This window comes from Diplotaxodon limnothrissa, linkage group LG3, assembly GCF_057381915.1.
Source record: "Diplotaxodon limnothrissa isolate DT_005_m linkage group LG3, D_limnothrissa_male_GT1.1, whole genome shotgun sequence".
In the NCBI taxonomy this organism is placed as follows: domain Eukaryota; kingdom Metazoa; phylum Chordata; class Actinopteri; order Cichliformes; family Cichlidae; genus Diplotaxodon; species Diplotaxodon limnothrissa.
The window spans coordinates 20,007,230-20,024,301 of NC_140598.1; the positions used below are offsets into that span (position 1 = coordinate 20,007,230).

The following is a 17,072-nucleotide window of genomic DNA, read 5'->3' on the forward strand; positions in this document are numbered from 1 at the left end:
GCGCGACAAACATTACCTGTCCTTTTATTAACTGCACAAGTAGTGCTGGTCATAGCTGCTGGCTACCTGTGTAAGGCTGTCATGGGTCTGTAGCTCTGTCACCGTTTTAGGGAACATATTTAGTTTTTAAAGTATTTAGAATAGAATCAGAATCAGAATACTTTATTGATCCCTGGGGGAAATTATTTTTGTTACAGTGCTCCATTTTAAACCAACATTAAGACAAGACAGACAAGACACTAACTAAGAATAGTACAATATATACATATACATATATATACATACATACATAAGTCACTCATAAATAAATAGTTGGAAAAGAAACATGTGTAGCTGTAGCAGCAAACAGTGTGTTAAGTGGATGCGTTGTACAGGGAGATGGCCACAGGCAGGAATGATTTCCTGTGTCGTTCAGTGGTGCTTTTCGGTAATCTCAGTCTCTCACTGAACGTGCTCCTGTGACTGACCAGCATGTCATGGAGTGGGTGGGAGGTGTTATCCAACATTGTCTTTATCTTGGACAGCATCCGCCTCTCCGACACCACCTTGAGGGAGTCCAGCTCCATCCCCACAACATTGCTGGCATTACGGATTAGTTTATTAAGTCTGTTTATTAAGAGCAGGGCGATATGGCCAAAAATATTTATCATGATATATATTTGAAAATTTGCGATAACGATATAACTGACGATATAATTGATGCGAGACAAAATACAACTCCACAACATTACTAGCGCAAAAAGACAACATTCCATTTATTTTCACTTAAACAAGAAGCTGGTTTTTATGTACATTAAAGCTTTATAAAAATGTAACAATGCAAATGCAAATTCCTTGCTGAAAGTTTAACCAAGAGGCATTTCCAGTAGAAATGGGCTGACATATCCTGAGCATAACCATGTATAATATCCACTGAAGTTAAAAAGAGGTGCTTTGCAACATGCGTACTGCAGTGTGCAGTACGCATTTTTCGGACCATAAGGTGCACGGGATTATAAGGCACATTAAGCGAAACAAAGCAGTCAGATAAATCAAACTTTATTAAACTCATTCTTCTTGCTTCCTCCACTTCTGTACCATTGATTTATTAATGAATGAATTCTGCTCTATTCCCATGTTGTTGCAGTATATTAATGACTAACCTCGTATTGTGGATGGATTATCTCAGTTGTTCTCCTGACTGAAGTTTGGTCCGTTTACAGCATCCTGCCATGCGATTGCATTTGTCTCTATCAGGAACTTTAACGTTAACTTTTATAAGTGGAAAAGTGTTAGTGTTCGTCCTCCAGCTTCACTGTTTATGTTATGCTAACATAGCTGTGTCACTAGCGGTCACGTAGCACATCATTATATACCAGCTAGCCCAACTTCAGTAACCCTACAAACGTCACTGCTGTTTAGTTTCCTGTCTTCATTTATGTTGGAAGTGATAGCAGAGCTGTACGTTTGAATTTTTCCAGAAATCTCTGTCAGAACATGCTATATCATGCTTAGGCAACTAGCGAGCTAACTTCCGCTAGCTTCCTGCTAACTTCTAACTCCGTTAAATGTAATAAATTGTGTTTTCATGGATGCCTGGAAGTTAAACTTCATAGTTTCACCTGGTTAAGCAGCAATGCTGATCGTTTTATTAAAGATGAAAGAATTGAGACAGTTTTTAACTCTCAGTGATGCTGCAGTGTTCGTTTGACCTGAAGAATACGGAGTTTAGGACCCAGATTACTCCCAGATTTAAGAGCATCTTAGTCCGACAAATACGACAATAACGACGGCCGCTTGCATGTTCTGCAAAAAAATGTGCTTTGTCGTGTGTCTGACGGACAAACACCAAACCAGTTCCACATCACTGAAGTTGCACCATTTTTACAAACCAATTCTGGTTCATCTGTTTCACTCAACAATCGGCCATGTGCGTATGAAAACAAAGGCACTGCGCATGCGCGTTTTACTCCCATTCTATCGCGATATTTCATTTTCCTATCAGTGGGGAATCATTTTCCTATCATTTTCCCAGTGGGGAAACTCGATATTATTTATACTGTCTAGTTTTTGGTTTCTTTGAGTTCTGTCTTATGGCTTATGTCTCTGTCTTCTTTAGTTGCTCTGTCTCCCCTATCACCTGCATCCCCTTGTCTAGTTCGCATCTATGTGTATCCTAAGTTCCTATATCCCCGTGTTCAGTCAGTGTTTGTGTCTGCCCTGGTCCCACGTCTCTGTTCCCTCTGTAGTGCCTGCATGTGAGTCTGTGTTATGTGTTTCCTGTTTTACTTTGAAGGTCTGTGTCTTATCTCAGTGTGTTCAGTTTACACTTCCTTTTGTCTCGTCAGTTCTGATTTGCCCCAGCTGTGTTTCCCTCCTGTTATTCATTCCCTGATTGCTCCTTCTGTGTATTTAAGCCCTGTGTTTCTTAGTGTCTGTGTCGCGATCTACTGTTTTCTTAGCTGTGTGTTCTGTCATTTCTCTAGTTTAAGTTTGTTTTGAGTTTTTTTTTAGTTTTGTTATATTTTGAGTATTAAATTAAAGCCTTTTTTGAGTTCACGTCTGTCTCCGGAGTCTGCACCTTGGGTCCTATTCCTGCCTGCACACAGCCACACCTAACAGATATCATGTTTTTATTTGTTTTTAGGTAAAGGGCTTTGAAACTGCGTAATAAAAACTTATGTTGGCCATCCTTGAGCAATTTTTAGAATCAATGGTCATGCTGCTTCATTAGTACTTCATGCATTTTCATCCTGTTATTTAAAAAAGAATTTGCTGCTGATTATCAACTAAATCAAAGAAATACCATCTCGATATGAATTTAACATCGACAGCCCCATCATGAGTCCAGAAAATTAAATTGCAAGTCACCATTCACATACGATAACATACTAGACCCCGTTATGCATATGGAATTATACACTTTTTAAGAGTACAGCATCAAATCACTTAGAGTTCTGGGCCATTGATCTGGCGAGTTAAGTAGCAGAGGGGATTGTTAATTGGACTAAATGGCTTATATCAGCATGTGCTGACCACTCAGTGCATTTTATCGACAACTTTAATATTTTTTGGGAACGCAGGCATCTGTTTAAAGCAAATGGATTTAATTTTAACAAGTCAGGGGTGAAACTGTTCACCTCCAACTTGTTTTATTCCATACGTCATCCATCTGTGCTTGGTGCCAAGGCTGAGATAAACGAGGAGTTATCTCATAAAGAGGAACAAACAGTACTCCAAGAACAGACAAAGCCCAGCAGAAACCTTGAGGAGGAGCTCCATTTGCCCCCACCCGGGAAGAGCCTCAGAAAGGAGAGACATCCATGGCATCTGAGGAAGAGCCTCAGAAAGGAGAGACATCTAAGGCAAGAAGAGGGGTCCCTATTTGCCTCCAACTCTCTCAACAACACCAACAACCAGGACAAGGGACCACGACCTTCCCCAGTCCCCCAAACCCCTGACAGGCCATCACCCTCCTCCCCCTCCCTTTCTCCCTCCTCCCCACACCTGAAATTCACTGAGGAGATGATGGAGCGGGTCAATGCTGGGCTCAGATCTACCCCCCGTCCCAATCCCTTTTTGTCCCCCATAAACCCCCCACCAGAGCGGCCAAAGGTTCGCCATCGAGCCCTACCCTCAACAGAGCAATCGAAGTCACATTGCCCAGCCTCGCCCCCCTTAGTTCCTCTTTACCACCTTCATGCCCTGTCTCCGCAGTCTGATGCGTGATGTGTGAAGGGTCCGGGCTGTGAGGATTATGGCAGTGATGACTTTTCCCAGGAGAAGCTGGGACCCTGTTTACTAGAAGGTTTTAAAATTTCTGTACTTTTAGGTGACAGGAGACATGTGGCCTGGTCAAAACACAGAGAGGTGCACTCTAAAAGATCTTTAAACATAGTAAACATACCTTGTGTGCCACAGACTGCTCCCAAACACGAGGGGACAAGTAATACCTCTAAAACACTTAAGTTGGCTTTATTAAACGTTAGATCTTTAGCTGGGAAAACATGTTTAATTAATGATTTAATCACTGAGCACAGCCTTGATTTTATGTTTTTAACTGAAACTTGGTTGGACCAAAGTAACAGTGGAGCTGTTCTCATCGAGACGACCCCTCCTAACTACAGTTTTATCAGTGAGGTCAGGGCGAGCAGGAGAGGAGGAGGGGTTGCTGTCTTATTTAATGAATCATTTCAATGTAAGCAGCTATCTCCTGGAAGTTTTCAGTCTTTTGAATATGTGGCTTTACAGCTGAAGGCCCCATCCAAAGTTGTGTTTCTTAATGTTTACAGGCCTCCCAAATACTGCACAGACTTTTTTAATGACCTCAGTGAACCAAAACCATTTTGGCCCGTTTTGGAGCAGTCTGGGGGGATGGTGACCTTTGAATGACCTATAAAATAAAGTTTAATATCTCGGAAACGGTAGCAGCACAAACGCTAATTTTACCTGCACAAATCTGCACAAACGTAGCACTAACCGCTCCGCCTATTTGCCTTTACTTTTCAAGTGGGTGGGGGGTCAGCTTCACTCAGCTTTTTTGACGGGGGTAACTACTTTGGCACAACACCGGAAACAGAGCAGACACGAGGCTACTTTAGCATGGTTAGCTAGCTCTGCCATACCAATCTGTGACTACAAAGTCTACAGTCTGTTAGTCTGGTCTGTTTCTAACCTTCCCTCATACTTTTACTATTAAAGCCTCATCATTAAATCTGTATTTCCAACACTGTGTGACTTTTCATGACGTCAGAGGCGCGAGCTGCACCTGAGTGTAACACTTCCGCTCACAGAGGACCGTCTGCGGAGCTGCTGCAGGTTAAACAGAGACTTTCTTACCGTTCATGAGGAGCAGGAGCACCACCAGCGTCTTCATCCTCCTTTAAAAACAAACCGACACAAAGTCCCGTTAAATCCTCTGCTAACCCAACGAACCCACAGCTGGACACACCTGCAGCTCCAAACACGCCCACGCACAAAGTTTACTTTCTGTTTAACAGGAAGTCTCCGTGTGTCGCAGATATCAGATAATAAAATGTGTGTGAAGTAGATTTTAAATAAAACGTATAAATGTGGCACATGAACACAAACAGCTGGATCATTGTGGTCTGACAGGCCTGTTAAAGAAAGTCTGAGGCTCAGTGATGTTTGTGGGAATAGTTCATGGAGCTGTGATCACCTTCATGCAGGAAGTGAAATTATAAAAGTGTTTCTATTTAAAATATGCCTTATAAACAATGATTATTGTACTTATTATTATATTATTATAATTCAAAGCTTCAGCCTTTATGTTGGTGAGAGATTTAAACACATCCTGTTAAAATCTGATTCATGTGGCAGTAACAAGATCTGCCACAGATTAATAATAACTAAATATTTATTAATTAGATACATAAACATAATGAGAGTTATGGCAATGCCTTAACAAATTACAGTAATATCATAACCTGTCATTAACTTTCATTTAAGTCATAACCTTCATAAATCTGAGATCTGACATAACCTTGGAAGCTTGGAAATAAAGAAAAGCATCTGGACTTCTTGAAGTTGCTTGACTATTTCTGGAGTTCTGACACTGATGTGTGAAACAGTCCAAATAAGAAGCATTAAAGAGGGCAGCAGCCGCTCTGACCTGTGTGTCCGTGTCAAACATGGAGCTCCACAGCCCACAGTGGGGCTTGAAATTAAAGAAAAAGTTTGCTATCCTGTGATCTCATTCTGTGTTTAAGGGTCACTTTTGAATCTTTATATCTGTTTGAAATCATGCTTCAGCTGCACATCGATGTGGCCTCACAGCCATCTTCTAGCACTGATGTTAAATACTTCTACACGATTCTTTCTCCATGAGGATTGTTGTCATTTCTGAGCTGATCTTTGATGTCACTGTAGATCATCCATGAGAGGACCTCCTGCTAAACTGAAGGAAGGAGAATGTTGTTCAGAAAAACTGCTGCTTTTTAGAGTTACAGAAAATAAGTTTTCCAAACATGGACCATCAGGTGCAGATTTGTAAGCACTCTGCTTATGATAAAGAACTTTTTTAAATGTAGAAGTTGAAGTTTTGTTTGATGTCTGAGTTTCCATTTTACACTACTTACTACATACTTTTACTATATTTAAGCAGTAAAAGTCTCAGTGATACAAGCTAAGTAACAGAGGCCAAATCTTTAAATACACATATTAATGATGTAATGAAACATTGATCATCTGTGATTAATTTTATTTTATTTAACTGTTCATTTTAAATCCAATGGTTTGCGGATATATTTAATTTTTGAAAAAACAAAAAGCTGTTTGACCAAACGTGCTTATCTAATAGATGTGTGAGTGTGAGAGACTGTGAGTGTCTCTATGTATGTTTCTCATAAAACATACTTGAAAATGATGGTGAGAGACTGTAACAGACTAAGACCTCAACACCCAGCAGAGCTCCCACCGTGCAACGAAGCATCAGCAACCACACCAACGCTCCCCTGGGCCCTGTTAATAACCAGTTAACAACCAGTTAATAGAAAACGCTCCTCAGCAGCTCACAACCAGCAGGTGATGGAGGATCTTCTGGTGTTCGTCCCTCCAGTTCAGAGATGTTGAAGAGCTCTGAAGCATTTCCAGAGCAGTGTGGAGGCCCAGCACTTTATTAAGACATGATCTCTTAGCCTGATAACTCATTTCACATTAATCTGTAAATTTCACTGTTCACTCTGCCCCTGACTGTAATTATACAGGACGTGTCACTGTGTTTCAAAGGCAGTGTACTCCTGCAGACACTAGAGGGCAGCACTGCTCTGTAAATCCAAAAAACACAACGAGATTAAAGTCTCCAGTGTTTGACTCCTGCTTCACCTCCAGCACCTGGGCCCTGTTTCAGGAAGCCGGTTTAGTGGAAAAACTGAGTAAGTATACCCTGAGTTAACGAAAACTCTGGGTTTTCGGTTTCATAAAGCGAGTTCAGCTGCAGCCTGAGTGAGTCACTATGACGACACACGCCGTGAAGCTAACCTGCCCCCTAGCAGGTTTACCACAACTAACCCTGACTGTCTCCGCCCCTTTGTCGGAAACCTGACAGTAGGAAGTGTCGGACATGGCGTGCCACTTCCTTGAAGAGCCAGTAGATCGTGAAGCCCAAATTCTCCGCAGAGCTCTCCGCCGGGAGAGAGTGATCAGAGCGCGTTTGGACATTTTATCATTTCCTGATGATTTTCTGTGCGAACGTTACCGTTTCTCAGCACAATCAATAAGTTATGTGGATAACATCCTCAGGCCATATATTACGCATGTGACACATCGCGGACATGCTCTCAGTTCATTGCATATTATTTGTATTGCACTTCGGTTTCTTGCAAACGGGAGCTTTCTGTATAATATTGGTGACGCTGAGCACGTTTCCAAGGCTACCGTCTGTCGGGCAGTCAGGAATGTTACAGTTGCACTGAAACGTCTCCTGTACTCGTTTGTGGTGTTCCCCGGTCACAGACCCACAAGATTCATCAAAGAGGGATGCCACAAAATTGCAGGTATCAGGATGACCAAAACTTAATGTATGATGTGGTGATACTTGGACTACTACTTAAATTGCACATTTATTTTCAGGGTTCCCAGGCGTGATTGGCTGTACAGATGGCACTCACATTCCAATCATTGCTCCTTCAGTAAATGAAGGAGACTATGTGAACAGGAAGTCTTTCCACAGCATTAATGTGCAGGTACATAGTTCCCTGTAGCATGTCAAACTAACAAATTATTTCATTATAGTAATGGATGCTAATTTGTGTTCTCTGCACTGTGAAGATCATATGTGATGCTGCCAACATTATCACAAATATTCCGTGAATGTACACTGAGCACAAAATTTGGACATGGTGAGTTGAGAATACTTTAAAATATATAAAGACCAATTGCTTCAGGGACATTTGAACTGAAGTGTATCCTTCTGTCTTAGGAGAGTTCACTGGCTACTTGCTTGGTGATAGGGGGTATCCATGTTTACCCTATTTGCTTACCCCTTACCCTGACCCTGAACCGGGCCCACAGCAGCGATATAATCTGGCTAATTGCAGGACAAGAGCCAGAATTGAAATGACTATCGGAATGCTTAAGGCCCGGTTCCAGTGCCTGCAAAGACTCAGGGTCACCCCAGAAAGGGCATGTGACATTATTGTGGCATGTGTGATTCTTCACAACATTGCCACAATTAGAGGAGAACACTGTCCTTCTGAACCAAACATCAGCAGTGATCCAAACCATGAACATCCTGACCCTCCCACGGACATACAAGATGGAAGCGCAGTCAGAGACACCATATGTCACAATCATTTCCTTTGACCCATCACCTCAACATGTTGAAAGAAGAATAAACAGATTTTTTGTTCAACTGGCTTTATTGGTCGCCTGTGTTTCCTGTACACAAAGTATTAAAAGATGTAAACCTCATAAAGTGTCTCTGTTGCTTCCTCCTCCTTAACAGCTGTCAATGTTTCTTCATTATTTTCCTGTAGTAAAGAAGTTAACAACATTGCTGTTCTACTGTAAACTCATATAATCTGTGGAGTATTACTCACAACTGCATGTTGGTCTGGCTCAACAGGAGGCTGCACCAGATGCAGTACACCATCACCATCAACTGATAGAATATGAGGTTTATACAGGTCACTTATAACTTACAAGGGACCAAATGGCAATTAACAAACATACCAAGCACCTTACACTTCATTGTCATTATGCTCTCAAAGACAACCAAGACTGAGGGAAGGCAAAATCAGTAGGAAAATAACTTCACTACAAAATAATCCATTATGGTAAAGAGTTTATCAAATGAATGAGTAGCACTGCAAAGGTGACTGTGAAGAAAGGATGTATGCACATCATGTATTATTTTGAATTTACCCCTTATGTAGGCACTTGTGTCTTGCGGGGTTATTGACTCAGAGGATGTCCCCGCAGAGATGCCTTCGGCCACAGGGCGCCCACTGTTTTGGCTGAGGGCCAACTGCTCAGCCTCTGTGAGTGGTGGTGGTGGAGGACCCCCACCTGTTTTTCGGGCCTCCGCTTTTTTTCTGTTGGCTATAACGGGCCACATTTGAGCATACAGAGTAAGCAAATATGTACTTGTAATGTGCTCAGATAATTTCAATAAGTGCTTACAGAAAGAAAATTAATGTAGCCTCTAACTGCAATTGATTTACATGGGACAAACAGACCAAGCACTATGGCTCATAATACAATTACACCTTACCTGTTTGGACTATATTTTTATATTTCATTTTTACTTGCTGCCAGGCACGTTTGGGGCCTGTTGGGTTGCACCTGCGCTCACATCACATCACAAAATAAAATGTATAAAATAACAAATAAAATAACATATGATAAAATAACGTGTTAAATGGGTGGAAATCCCTCGATCAATGTTTATATTAACACTCACGCATTGACTCTGTCGGCTATGTTTTGCCATGCATGCTTTTGCAGCTGAGGCTGTGTTACTTTTTTCCGCGGAATTTGCATGTTATCGGCATATGCTGCCATCAGAATTTCGGCCTCAAGCGCTGTAAGATACATTGACCGCGCCTTCTTTCCCTCCGTCTCCATGGTGACTCGCTTAATCTGTGCTCCGCTTATCAGGGCTTTATGTATCCTCGTCCGCGCGCTTCACTTGGGGTTAAAGCAACTCCGCGTTGACTGAACTACTTGTTATCAGCCTTTCTGAAACGGAATATTCCGAGTTGGACAGTTCAGGGTTACTCAACCCTGCGTATCGTTTTTCACTCTGAGTTTTCTAAACCGGCTTCCTGAAACAGGGCCCTGTAGTCGTATTACAGGTGTGCTGTTAGCAGGTGAAGTAAATCTCAGTTCACATCATTGTGGCTGGGGCGTGGTTTGCTGGCCTGCTGCAGAGGAGGGGTGACACGGTGAGCTCTCTGGGCGGCACGGAGGCGAGGAGGCAACAGGTATACGGGACTGTGTTAATGAGGGAGATGTGTTTTTGTGTGCCCACAGTGAGATGGAGCACAGAATGCTGGCAGAGAGACGGCGTGGCTGCGTCCGAGGCGGGTGCTAAAAAAACCACAGCTGACCTCCTCCCTCTTAAATACCAGCTGGTCTGATGGGGCCCAAGTGTTCCCAATCCAGGAAGGCGTGGGCCAAGGGCGTGAACCCACCATGAGTTCCGCCCCGGTAAAACAGAAGAGAGAGATATGATGATCAGTGCCCTGCTGATACCCAGTGTTGGGGAGTAACGGAATACATGTACCGCCGTTACGTATTTAAAATACAAAATATGAGTAACTGTATTCCGTTACAGTTACCGTTTAAAAAGGTGGTATTCAGAATACAGTTACTTTGTTGAAATAAATGGATTACACGGGGTACTTTCCTGTTTCATATTGTCGCGGGTCAGGACTGTTTGGGTTTTGTTTGACAGCTACGTTCTGTTGTTGCAGGCGGCAGCGTTACGGTTGCCATGGTTACAGGGTGACGCTCTCTCTCTCTCTGCGACTGTGTGTTTCCTGGGTGAGAGAGCGCCTTTTCGTTGTTGTTGTTGTTGTGCTAAGCTAACAGGCAGAATGCTACAAGCATAGCTCTAAAGAATGTAGCATCATGGGCAGTGTAGTCCGTGTTGCAGGGAGAATGGACTGCCATACACGTTATGGGTCTGTGAGCGCGAGGAGGGAGAAAAAGGGGAGTGGAAAGGTACGAGTTGTCGTCGAGGAAAAACGGGAGCTGGAAGCATGTAAATATAATAATAACCACTGCAGCCAAGAAGAGTGCCTGACGAGCCCAGTTGTAAGTAAGCTATTAAGACTCGACTGTACACCGTGTTCGTGTTTTCCTCCGAAAACAACAAGTTCCGTTGGAGCAGTCTTTCAACGCCTCTCTCTGTCTCTGCTAGCAAAGTTGACCCAGACAACAAAGTAAAGCTATTTTTCGGCTACGAGCCGACAGGGACCCCGCCGTATTAGTCAGAGGTCCCTTTACTACAGTTCGGAGTCGCGGACCTTCAGTAATAGTAATAAATCACACAGCAATAGTACATTCACGTTGTTGTAAAAAGCACGATAATATATTAAGTAATCCAAAGTATTCAGAATACGTTACTGTCATTGAGTAACGCAACGGAATACGTTACAGAATACATTTTGGGGCATGTATTCTGTATTCTGTAATGGAATACATTTTAAAAGTAACCTTCCCAACACTGCTGATACCGCAGGTTGTGACAGACACCTGTTTTTCACAGGTGAACATGTGGACTGTGGCTCCAGCGAGCTGTGAGGAAAGCTGTGACAGAGTGTGCTGGAGCTTCTGTGCTGTGGAGCACTTTTATTCATTCACATGTTTGTAAAAGAGTTCAGTCAGCAGGTTTCACTCCAGCCTCACAGCTCGTCTTCCTCCGAGTCCAGCAGCTGTTTGAAGGAGACTTTGTGTCTCTGAGCTGTGAGGACGACACTCTGAGCAGATCTCTCTGTTCTGTTTTTTTAAGTTGTCTATTGACGACAGTACAGAGAGACTGAAAACACCCTTTTGGATCATCAGTCCATTCAATGGGCGTTATTAGCAGTAATCAGGGGCCTGCTACACCTGCCATCTTTCACTGTAGAGGACAAAAGGTTTCAAGTTCATCCTTAAGCCTCACGTGTGACGCTTTTCTTTCCAAGCTCCTTAGACTACGATGACCTGGATGACTGAGAGCCTTCACAGACATAAAACCATTTATAATGATAATGAATAATGATGAATACAATTCTTACTTGTTTAAACAAAAGCAGACATTTTTGACCTTTAACTGTATTTTCATGTTTTTCCCTGCAGATAAGCAGGGTAAAACTCCTCTGAGAGCTTACCACAACACCGACTTATTAGATAAAGAAAACACAAATAAACACAAAATGCGGTTTCCAAATGAAGGTATTTATTATTAAGGGAGAAATAATCCAAACCTACACGGCCCTGTGTGAAAAGTGATCGCCCCCTAAACGTAATACCTGGTTGGGGGACCCTTACCAACAACAACTGCAATCAGGCGTTTGTGATAACTGAGTGTTTTACAGAGGAGGAATTTTGGCCCACTCATCTTTGCAGAGTTGGAGGCTTCAGGGATAAACCACCTTTTTAACGTCACCCCACAGCATTTCAGTTGTATTCAACTGGACCAAATTTAGCAAGAACAATCGCTCATCCTGGGAAAGCACAGGAACACTGATTGACAGAAATCCATATTCTATGTTTCTCACAGCCGTTGATGAAAATGAAGTTTTTGAAATTGTCAAAAAATGTAAAAATCAGTAATCTTTGTATTGTAATGATATTGATATGATAGTGGTTAAAAGAGTCATTGAGGCTATTATAAAACCGTTTACATACATCTGTGATTTATCATTTCAAACTGGTCGATTTCCAGACAGAATGAAAAAAGCAAAAGTTATACCTCTATACAAATCTGGAAACAAACACCATTTCACAAACTACAGGCCTGTCTCTTTACTACCTCAATTCTCAAAAGTTCTTGAAAAACTGTTTAAAAACAGACTGGAAAAATTTATAGATAAACATAAACTACTCACTGAGAGTCAGTACGGATTCAGATCAAGCAGATCAACATCACTGACACTATTAGATTCAATAGAATACAACACAATTCCCATAGACAAAAAGCAATATGTGGCTGGGTTATTCATAGACTTGACAAAGGCATTTGACACTATAGATCATGATATATTAATATGAAAACTGGAATATTATGGTGTCAGAGGGGTAGCTTTAGATTGGGTCCGGAGTTATTTAAGTGACAGAAAGCAGTTTGTGAAAATACATGGTGGTTGCTCCTTATGTATGGACATTGCTTGTGGTGTACCCCAAGGGTCAGTTTTGGGTCCAAAATTCTTCAACTTGTACATTAACGACATCTGTAAAGTGTCCAAAGTATTAAAAATGGTTCTCTTTGCCGACGATACAAACATTTTTTCCTCTGGTGATGATCTGCAGAATTTATTGGAGGATATGACTAATGAAATAAGTAAAGTGAAGTTCTGGCTCGATAAAAATAAATCATCATTAAATTTGAATAAATCTAAACTTATGTTATTTGGAAATAGTAGTAAATACAAATGCAAAGATTCAAATAAATGGTGTTGATATTGAAAGAGTCAGTGAAAATAAATTTCTGGGGGTAATAATAGATGAAAAACTTAACTGGAGAGCTCACGTAAGATATGTTCATTCCAAAGTATCACGTAGCATTGCAGTACTAAACAAGGCAAAACAGGTATTCGACAGAACATCACTTCATATTCTCTACTGTTCACTGGTTTCACCATACTTAAGCTATTGAGCAGAGGTCTGGGGCAATAACTATAAAACCACATTACATTCACTTTTTACTCTTCAAAAAAAAAGCGTTTCGAATCATCTACAATGCAGGTTATAGGGAACATACAAACTCACTATTTTTGCAGTCTGAAATATTGAAAATTGACGATCTAGTGAAATTCCAAATGAATATGGAATTAAAGCAATGTCCAAACATAAAACTGTTCAAAAACAGTTATAAAAATATGATCTTCTCAAACTATATAAAAAAGGAAAATATTGAAATTAAGTGAATGTCTCTATTTAAAAAAAAACAAAACAAAACTCATGTGATATTATAGTATATAGTATATCAGAAATCTGTTAACTATTTTTATTACAAATTATATCAGTAAGGAAGCTGACTAAATATTAACTGATAATTTATGGCAAAGGGGTGGGATTAAATAAGTGTTTACTTCTTCCCTTTCAACATGTAAATTAATCAGAACGGTTTTTTGTATGTAATTTGTATAGTATTTTTTTTCTCTCTTATTTTCTTTTCTAAATGTACCTGTATATTGTTCACATGCTGAAATAAATTACCAATCAATCAATCAATCAATCACCTTCCACAAAGTTCAACTTTTGTCTCGTCAGTCAAGAGGTTTTGGCAAATGTGAGACGAGCCTTTTTGTTCTTTTTGATCAGCAGTGGTTTTCTCTTTGTCTCATGAACTCGGACATTGATTAAAACATGTGAAACCTGCTGTTCTTTAATGTTGTTCTGGGTTCTTCTGTTTCCTCCTGGATGAGTCGTTGCTGCACTCATGGAGTCATTTTGTTGGCCAGTCACTCCTGGGAAGCTTCATTACTGTTGCAAGTTTTCTCCATTTGTGTATAATGTTTGCCACTGTGGGGCAGCATGGTGGTCTCACAGCAAGAAGGTCCTGAGTTCAATTCCACCATCAGGCCGTGGTCTTTCTTTGTGGAGTTGCATGTTCTCTCTGGGTACTCCGAATTCCTCCGACAAGAGACAAAGACATCCAGTTAGCGGTTATAACATAATTGAAGTCTAAATTGTGTGAACGTGAGCGTGAAAAGTCATCCAAGTGCGAATGGTTGTCTGTGTCTCTGTATGTGTTAGCCCAGCGACAGACTGGGTGTACCCTTCCCCTTGCCCTGAGACAACTGGGATAGGCTCCAGTCCTGTGTTGATGGAAACAAAAGAGACACAAAGATGTGAGCTGTGCAGCAAGATAGGGAGGTAGGAAACACTAGGCATGCTGTGATCATCCTGTAACTGCTCCTCTTTATTAAATCATGAATTAAGTGTAATTAAACACATTCTTTAGAAAGCTGAGCTCAGTTTCACTAAACACAGCCCGGCCTGATTACTGACAGACCTGCTGAATCAACAAATCACTTAAACAGAAGCTGACTGACAAAGTGAAGCAGGCGAACTGATCTAAGAAAGCAACACATTTGTCAGTCAGAATTGACGCCACAGAGGACGGTAAGTGACGGAAGTGACGGGTAAGGTAAGCGACCCATGTTGTAGGTGACGTCAGACGCCGGAGATTTGGCGGGAAAAAAAGCGAATGTTAACATAGAGTTTAAACTAATATTCAGGCTCTCTTCATCCTTCATCATCCATGCATGTCACACTCCTCAAAGAGTCCAGGGAATTTCAGAAAAATATTAACTCATTCACTGCCAGCCATTGGCAGTGAATGAGTTAAACCCATTGACTCATACACTGCAATTGACGGCTATAGACGTCAATGGCAGTGAATGAGTTAAGGCTGAAAAAGCTGACCAAATAATACTTTATCTGAAGAATTTGTTCTCGATCCTTTTACTACAAGAGAAAATAAAAATAATGGTGTTGATGTTTCCACCTGAAAGAGGAGGCTTGTCCATGTTTATGATGAAACAGCTGAAGAAACACACACACACACCAAGGCACAATGTACATTTCAATTCCTTTAATTTTAAATATGTTTATATTGTCTATCCTGTAAAATAGTCAGATGTCTATTCATATTAATGTACAGAATTCACCTGCTTGCTGCTACTACTGCACATTCACCCAGTGTATATACTATATGTATGTATATATATATATATATATATATATATATATATATATATATATATATAATGTTCTTCCTCTACACCCCCCCCCCCCCCCCAATTTTTGCACATGTCGAGGAGCGTGTCAGGCTACATTTCACTGTGTGTTATACTTGTATAACTATGCATGTGACAAATAAAGAACCTTGAACTTGAACACACACACAAAGGACTGTATTTCCACACTCACCTTTGACCTTAAGTAGCACTGTGGTGTCTCTCAGGATGTTTCTTTCTTTGCTGTAGACCTCACAGCCATATTCTCTACTGTCTCCCACAGTCAGACACACACATGTTTCTGAATGTCTGAATGGCAGCTGGACAGACTCGCCCCCTGCTCCACCTGGGGGGCTGAGAGGACATCATACACATCATGAGCTGTACAGGAAGTCTTTAAGATGCTAACCTTTAGCATGTGTCTGCTCTATGAGTGGAGAAGGGAGTGATTTAAACAGTTACTGTGTATTTTCAGTGTTTGTTGTTCCTTAAAATATTAGTATTATTTTATGATTACAGTATCTCTGTCTGTTGTTTTAGGCTGGAATCATGTTTCTCTCTTCCAAAATGTTTCTTCTTTTTCGGTGACAGTCTGTGGGACCCAGGAAGACCATATACCTGCATCTCTACCAGTGTCTGTGCACTCCAGCCTCTTCTGTTCCATGTGAGATGATTTTCTCTGAGGCAGGAGAAATTATCTCCAAGATAAGAAACAGACTCGGCCATCGCACAGTGAAACAAATTCTATGGAAGCCAAGTTAATATAGTTCATATATTTTTATATTTGTTGTTGTTGAACTTGACATGGATTTATGGAAATGAGTGCATGCGATGTGGGAGGGACGCTGCAACCAGGGAGAACAGAGCAAGTTTTTTGTGTTGAGGATAAATTCAATCTGATTACTCCTGTAAGAAGATTTGCAAGCTGTGGAATACATTTTTGTTATATCTTTTCACATCGCAGTCCCGTGGAAGTTTTTCTTCTTCAAACTAATGTAGGCTACACGAGTGAAGCACGGGAAAACTGGTCTCAAGGTTATACAAATTCTCTTCTTAAATGAAACCCAAACAGGGTAACCTTAAATGCACCATGATTTTACTTTACAAGTTCATAAACATTTTTTCTTTCCACTTAACAACCAATTCTATCCCCAGGTCAGAAATACGTACCCGAAAAATACATGTTCAAAGCAACACAACGGTGGCCCAAAATCAGATTGTGAACTCCACTCTGTGGAGTGGAAATTCATAACGAACCAGTTCATTTTATTTTGTAGATTCAAGCTGTTCTTCATATTTTGGGGCATCTGATGTCATCAGAGAAGACTGTGTTGAACAGCTTCGAATAATGAGCTTCAGAAAGCTTCATTTGACCATCACTTAATCATTTCCTTTCGAACCATTAAATCAGGTACCGAAACAGTTAAGTTCTAAAGAATTCTTCGACGTCACTGATCACGTGACTCTGGCCAAACAAATCACACTTTGAAGCAGGGATTCTGAAGCATACGCGCGGAGCTTCAAGCTTTCAGCGGGCTAACGCTAGCTTTTAGTGTTCGGGTGTGGAGTGGAGCTTGTTGTTCGTGTCTCTGCGCGAAGAAACTGTAAGTTTGCTTTGTTTCCTCCTTTAACAGTTTGTCTTCATGAACTTTACTATTAGTTCAGCTCATGTTTGATTTC

General features: G+C 41.1%; 1 protein-coding gene across 1 annotated transcript in view; it reads right to left on the reverse strand.

Annotated features, from left to right (window-relative positions):
• LOC146634818 (butyrophilin-like protein 2) overlaps positions 1-4,855 on the reverse strand; it is a 70,256-nt gene extending 65,401 nt beyond the window's left edge. The window contains exon 1 of the mRNA XM_085378917.1: positions 4,819-4,855. Coding sequence (XP_085235043.1) covers positions 4,819-4,855 — 37 coding nt within the window. The remainder of the gene's footprint in view (positions 1-4,818) is intronic.
• Between the last annotated feature and the right edge of the window lie 12,217 nt (positions 4,856-17,072).